Source organism: Austrofundulus limnaeus, unplaced genomic scaffold (genome assembly GCF_001266775.1).
Source record: "Austrofundulus limnaeus strain Quisiro unplaced genomic scaffold, Austrofundulus_limnaeus-1.0 Scaffold1659, whole genome shotgun sequence".
Taxonomy (NCBI): domain Eukaryota; kingdom Metazoa; phylum Chordata; class Actinopteri; order Cyprinodontiformes; family Rivulidae; genus Austrofundulus; species Austrofundulus limnaeus.
In genome coordinates this window covers 39,925-47,613 of record NW_013954061.1, presented here as the reverse complement: position 1 = coordinate 47,613, position 7,689 = coordinate 39,925, and the positions used below count along the sequence as shown (strand labels likewise).

Sequence of the window (7,689 nt, the reverse complement as noted above, 5' to 3'; positions counted from 1 at the left end):
TGTGTGTGTGTGTGTGTGTGTGTGTGTGTGTGTGTGTGAGTGTGTATTCTTGCATTATGTGGCTATATGGCACTGTTGAGTTAAATCCTTTAACTCATGATGGCTGTTTGCCTTCATTATTGGGTCAAATAATATTGATTATTTTAAGACCTTGATTTATGGGGCCAATAATATTACAGAACACAATTGTTTTTGCATTAAAGCAGATAAACGTTTGGCATTAATTTGTCAGGTACCCCACCATGCGCAAGAACAAAATAGTAACACTTCTTTAAGTATGAGAATGCTTATTAAGGGAAATGCAATATTAAAACCCTTCTTTCGTTGATTTGAATTTGTTCAATTTAACAACAAAGGAAATTGAAACACCTCACAGTTGAAGAGCTGCTGTCTTAGTTTAATCCTTTGCATTATTTTATTTGTGCCATTATGTAACCATTAAAATTCCGTTCTTTGCCTTTCCCCCCTCTCGTATTTTTTGCCCCCCCCCCCCCCCCAAAAATAAAAAAGTAAAAAGTGATATTTATACATAGGCACAATCCACAGTCGTCTGACATCTTTTACTGTCTTAAACAATTTGAAAGATTTGAAAATCTCATCACTGAGAAATAATGAAAATTGAGGAGAAAAAGAGCGATTGACTCTCCTGAAATAGTTTCAGATTTTTATATTACAGCAGTATATTATTTCTAACCATTGAAGTGGAGGTAAAAGCTAGTAATCAGGTTGCCAAACACTTTTCACAGCAAGTGAGAGTAAAGAGTTTTAGTTTTCATGTTCAGCATGCAATTTAGTTTTATCCGTTATATATTTTTTGACCATTCTGACCACAGAATGGCATCCAGTTAATACTTTACTAACTGCTAGGTTCTTTACTTTAATGCCATCAAACAAGATTTCAAACTTCAATGCAACAAATCACAATGTGCAATCATTTCCCCAATTAATACAGACAATTTTATTGAGACACAAGATGATATATTTAAGAAAAACCTGTTTCAAACGAATTACAAAATGAAAATTTACTTTCAATGCATGCAGCAATTTTGCTAATAAAACAGCAAAACAGAATAAAATGAACAATTTTTTATGTTTTTTAGTTTTCCTTATGGTGAGTTTAAAAGAGCTTCATATAATTAAGTTGAAACGGTTCAGGTTTTGTTGTAACTTGTTCCAACTCAAGAGAGTAGGGGGAAAAATGCCCTTTTCTCATTCTCTGTACTTACTGATGAATTGCTAAAAGTAATTGAGGATTAGCACCGTAGGCTACTTTGACATTTTTCTGTTTTGTAAAGCTGAACATGGAGCACACATTGTCGCTGTCAGCCAAAAAAAAAAAAAAACTTTAGATCTCCCTTTTTTAATCCCTTTCATGTTTTTTTTTTTTTTACATAAATCAACTTGGTTACATTTAACATCCATCTGTGGTTTTGTGGATGGCTAACCAATGAAAAATGTCAAAGCAAACTTTTGAGCACTTGACTGCACTGTTTCCTAAAACTTGCATTCTCTTAGAAAATTTTGTCCAACTGTAACAATTTTCCACCATGTTTTAGTTTCTTTCTTTTTTTTTTCTTCGATTATAAATGTGTGCATTTCTGTGCGTGCATGTTTGTTTTGCTACACCTGATAAAATCTGCACAACTTAGATGATTTTGTTCTTCATTCCTCTCGGTGCCTGGACGGCAGGTTGATGCGAAGTGCCCGTGGAAACTCCGACGTAAACAAAAACGAGAGAGCATCTTGCTCATGCAAATTGTTTTTCTCCTCCTCCCGTTGGTGGATTTATTTGTAAACAAAAGAAAATAAATAGCCTGCTGTTTTATCTGGCTCTGCCATCGTAAGAATGCATTCTAACCTGAATCTCCTCTCCCCCTCAGTTTGTTCCTGGACCAGTACAGAGCCAGCCTGGTTGATGCCATAAGGAGATTATTGCAACCCAACGTAAGTTTGTGTGTGTGCCTACTGTATACATCTCTGCTTATCCCCTTCCTCTAATTCACCTCCCCCTCTTCTTACTCATAATTAGGCTTTCCCCCCAAAACCCTACACACATTAATAGTCTGACGGGATTAATATCATGTAATGCTTTAATGCTTATTATAGGCAACCTGAATGCATCACTCTGATCTTGGTCTCTCTCTTCTTTGCCTTTCCCTTAATCATAAATCCAAGGCAACTTCTCCATTTTGGCCCTGCGATAAGACCCCACGCTGTGACAGTCAAAGCAAAAACAGGGGAGAAAAGCAAAAGGCTGGAAGAGATAGGCTTGAGATTTCTATTCATCTGAGGGAAGAGGGCTGCGTTCAAGTACAAGGGGCCAAACTGTTTGAGGGTAGATCAGTTTATGGAAATGCTACTGAAGAGAAGGAGGTAAGGAAATGAGGAAGGGAGTGAGCAGACCAATGAGGAAGGAGAAGATCAACAAAACTACTTAGTAATAGGATAGAATAGAATAGAATAGAATAGAATAGAATAGAATAGAATAGAATAGAATAGAATAGAATAGCTTTATTGTCTATCCCAGATGGTGACAGAATTTTTTTTTCGACAGGGCTCCAACAACAGCATACTTGCAACACACTCAACTACCCAAAAAATACATAAAAGCACATTAAAACACATAAAACAGACTGTTAAAAGCAACTGTTAAATACATTACAATACTATACCAGGCAATACTGCAAACTGTTTTCATTACAAGTGATTAAATTTTAAACAGTTTGGGTGAAAATGACTCATCTGATGTTTTAGAGACAGAAATGTACTAATTAAATATTGCAAAATTCTGGTTTTGGACTTGTTTTTTTTTTGTTACCTTTATTTTTATAAACAAGGACAATATACAGTATGCATTAGCCATGGAAGGTAAGATGCACTGTTTCAGGTTATAGCTCCGGGTGCTACTTTCTACTAGCCTGACCCTTGCCTTCCTACGCAGTTCCGCTCAATTCTAGTTTCCCTTCTCTGCTCCGTCTGGGACTTCTCCCATTGACAAGGATTTCGCTGTCAGATTTTTAGCCGGGCCAATCAGAGAACAGAATGTCGATTTTCTGCGCAGTGTCTGCTTGTAGTTTATTTTACCTGGGCCAATCAGCAAACAGAAGGCGGAGTTTTGAACGACGTCAATTTTCTGCGCAGTGTCTGCTTGTAGTTTATTTTACCTGGGCCAATCAGCAAACAGAAGGTGGAGTTTTGAACGACGTCGATTTTCTGCACAGCCAGTCCGTGTTGATAAGGCTTCCAAATTAAATTAAATCTGTCTGACAAAGCAGCAGCTCTCATTTACAGTCGTCTCATTCGGCTCGGTACTTTTCTCCTCTCAATAGGGTTGTTTACAGCGCTCGCGATTTTTGGTTAGCTTCTTAGCTTAGCCTTTTTCATAGCGACATTTTAGCAGAGGCCACGCCTCCAGCAAGAATTGCTTCTCTATAACCGAGAGTCCAGACTCTCGTACAAAGCAAAGTGAAGGGCAAGGGTCTGGTTTTTACCAGGCTAAGTTTCCACCTGCAGTCCCTGTAGTTGTTAGAATACTTGTCAGTAAAATTTTGATTATTGCCTCTGTGTTTCTTCTGGTATGGTTAAAATATTATTATTTGAGACTAACTAATACTATTTAATTATTATTGGCATTTTTAATCGGAAGGATTTGAACTTGGATTTAAGAATTGATTTTCATGACAACTGTCAATAAGGCTTTAAAATCATTTAATGTTGTTTTACAGCCCAAATAGCAGCATGCACTGTAAACACCTGCAGCCTGAATAAGTTTAGTGAAACGCAGAAGCTGCTTCGGTTTAATACTGAAAGCTGATAAATGACTGGCGTGACATCTGGCTGTTGTCGTACAGTTGCATGTTAAGTCTCTTCATGTCTCTCTCTTTAATCCAGTGGAGATAATTCAGGGGCTAATATGATTTGAGTGTCGGCCATCAGACTGTTGCTGCCACAACAAGCTTTGGCAAATATTTAATAATTTGCTAAGCTGATTAAACAATTAACAAAGCAATTACTTCTCCCTTCTAATGGCACTAATTTGTTGTTTCTGACAAAAGGTGGTCCATCCGCTGGGCTGGATCTCCTCATTCAGCTGATTAGTACTAGAAGGAATTTTGTCTGTTTGTTTGCTTTTTCTCTTTTTAGACAGAGGGGAAAAAAATCCAGCTGGATATACAGATGAATTATCATCTGTCAAACTGAGTGATCCTGCTGCTTCCACTGCTTTTGTGTGTGTGTTTATTTTATTTTATTTTTGCCGGTGTTTGTGTCATTGTGCATTTATTTCTTTGTGTGTTTACCAAGTCTTTGGGCTTCTGTGAGCTTCGCTCTCCTTGCTTCATTTAATTAAAACAAAAAAAAGAACATGATCAACATGAAATAAAACTGAAAGCTGAAGGATTTCAAAGACACTTTGAACTTGTTAGTAAGCCTCTTAGTATTTGCTGGATGCCTGTGATATGTCTAGGATGCATGTTCACACACAGCGTCTCATATCATGGTCTTTTTTTTGCTTGTAAACACACTTAAGAAGTAAAAAAAATCACACAAATATATGTGTGTGTTTATGTAAATATAGGGGTGGTTTCAACTTTCTGTTTTAACTTTATTCTGTAATGTTTGCGGCAACTTGCAACCAACTATAAAAGAAAATGTTTCATAAAATCAGGCACAATTTTTAAAAAAAAGTCCCACTTTAATGTCCTTTTGTGTTTTCTGACTCAGGGTATGGCATTAGTGTTCGCTCCACTGCGAGGTGAAACTCTGAGTCTGTTCTGTGAGTTAGCCCAGCAGGCCGGACTGTGCGTTTCCCAGCACCAGCAGTACGATGCTCAGGTCTGGAATGTTCACTTAAAGGTAAGAAGGACATGCAGGAACAAAAAGACTCAGCAGAACTGAGATCATTTCTTAAAATAATAAATTTCTAATCCTAAAAGTGGTGTCTCGTAGCAGGTTGCTGACGAATGGTAGTCACATGAATGTGTCATGAATCTGCAGGGTTCTCAGCTTCTTTGTGTCACAGAGGCCCGCAAACACTTGATTTTTGAACATATTATAGAGGTTTATGCAACACTTTTCTATTAAAATAGTCACAAAGTCTTTGTAGGTGTCCACAACCTAATCCATCAAAATTTTGCCACAGGTGTCTCAAACTGATCTCAAGAGCACTAGAACTATGTTTTCAGATCAGACCTGCTCAGGAGTTCTCTGGTACCAAACATCTGATGCAAATGTCCAAGAAAATCAACGTTTTTCTACAGTTTTCCCACAATTTTGAAGATATATATTTTTTTGCTTATCAGTAGTGATGTAGAAACCAGCATTTTTACAAGCACTCGTTCAAAATACCCCAATATCTAGAACCAATGCCAATTCTGGTATCAATACCAAATTCAGTTCTTTACTGAATGTGTTACAGTCTGTTCCATGTTTATAGGTAATGTATACAAGTTGAAAAATTAATTAATTAATTTATTTTAAAAATGTATAATGTTGTATATTTAATTTGATCCAGTCAGAGGGGCTGTAGGCCTATAAGGAGGGAGAACCACCTTGTTCTAAATGATAAAAAATGTTTTTAAAGTCATTGTGTAATGTTTAGGTTCTAACTCAGTAAGTACTTGGTATTAGTACTCGGTATCAGCGAGTACCCAAACTGAAGTGCTCACACTCGTAGCCTACTCAGTTTGAAGAAAAACTGGTACTTGAACACTCTTACTAAGTAGCATCTCGACAGTCGTACCACAACACCAAGCTGAGTTGAAGGCAACCGAGCTTCTTTCTTTGATTCTTGATGACTTTCTGCCTCTCATCCAAAGAGATTTCTCCATTTCAAACTGAAAGTTGTTGAAGCATGCGTTTAGGACTTTAGGACTTTGCACCTTTCTGTTTAGAAATAAGAAAGCTCCTTGGGTGAGAAAACAAATTTCTTCAACAATAAAATAAAAAGATCAGTTGCCATAGAATCAGCCTGCTAGGAGGATCTTGTCCTAAATGGCTATTGATATTTATTTGTTTCTGCTTTCCTTAATCTTTTGAAGGTTTTACAAGGAGAAAATAAAAGGTTAAAGTTTCTACTTGTATTGGAACTTATTGCTTCTTGTCCATTATGCACATTGAATCAATTAAATGGATCAAGCCAACATAAATGTAGTACAGTACGTATTTAAGTATGTATTTATTCTTATTTTTCTAATATCAGTCTTGAGATATTAAGTAGACATCTCTATTTAAAGAACAACCATCCAGATTGTGTGAGCTGCACTGCTGCACTATTGTTTGATGTTTAGAGACACACTGAAGCAAAAGCAATCTGTCTTAACTGGTCACTGCTAGAATGGGTGAATGAAGAAGAGAAAAGGAGAGTGAAAAAAAATCAAACAGCGACAGAAAGCACATGAGTAGGCTGTGTTAAAAGAAGTGGTGTCCAGCTGTTAACTCCATTACACACAGTGCTACAGAAGAACAGGACGGCGAGGAGTGGACTAAATTGTTGCACGTGTTCACCTACACTGGTGAGAGAATTGAGCAGACTGGCCATTAAAGTGCCTGTTAAAGTGGCTCAAACCCCAGTCAGGAAAATCTTGGTCCTTTTCTCGTTCTCCCTCTCGACTATTTTTTCCCCGATCAACTTCAGACGATCTCAAAACGCCTCACACATTTTGTGGTGCACGAGTTCACTGTCAGTAGTCAGCACTGAACCTTATGGTTGTTGTTTTCCTTGCAGTGCAGTAGACATAGAAATAACGCACATATTTAACTGCTTAGTCATGATTGTGTCAATAAAAAGGTAAGTGAGTGGGCCTGACATTGTTCTTTTATCCTGATGTTCTCTGAGCTTCAGGGTCAGCCAAGAGTTGATGATAAATGTCCTCAAAGATGCTCGCGTCAGACAAACAACTTTAGAATTTAATTTACTTATAAAAGTTTTTATGTTTATCTGTGCAGTGCACCACAAATAGTTCTACAGTGAAAACGTTCAGATGTTTTCTCCTCTTAATTGTTAAAGTCCATGAGCATGACTTGAATTCATTTTCTAAATCACAACATTTTTTAATAAACTGACCAATCAGCTGAAAGGGGAGGACATCAGTTATTAAAAAAAAAACAAGATGACACAGAGACACATCACACATTGCTCCAGTGGCTAACAACACAGACTAGAGAAGAATCTGATGTTTCTTTGGGAGTTTTATTTTCTTCCCCTTTTATGTCATTTCCTGTTTCACTTCAAAAGAAAATATGCCAGTTATGTGACAAAATGGGTGAAATTGTGTGTATAATGCCAAGTTTCTTAAATATGAAGATGTTTTCTTTTACTTTATGTATTTGAAGGATTCATGTTTTGGTACCAACCCATTGTAGAAAAAACAAGATATTTGGAACTATTGCTGTTGTATCTAATTTAACTCAATCCGAGCATTTTATTTCTACTTCTACCCAGTTTCCTACTGGTATTGTAAAAGTATTCTGATTCTAAAGCTGTACAGAGAACGAAGAGTTGCTTGCCAACTATGCGCAAAACAGTAAAAATAGTACCACCTTAAAATTTGGGTTTCTCCCCGCAAAAGTGCAATGAAACAATTAAACCATTTGACTCACATTTGCAACATACACCTGTTTCTGTGTGACAAAACACACACACACACACACACACACACACACACACACACACACACACACACACACACA

General features: G+C 37.1%; 1 protein-coding gene across 1 annotated transcript in view; it reads left to right on the top strand.

The window, feature by feature from the left end:
* The window catches only part of LOC106536025 (calmodulin-lysine N-methyltransferase), a gene marked incomplete at its 5' end in the record, with an annotated part of 17,550 nt that overhangs the window by 5,634 nt on the left and 4,227 nt on the right, over positions 1–7,689 (top strand). The window contains 2 exon segments of the mRNA XM_014033195.1: positions 1,881–1,944; positions 4,723–4,854. Of these exon segments, the coding sequence (XP_013888649.1) occupies positions 1,881–1,944; positions 4,723–4,854 (196 nt within the window).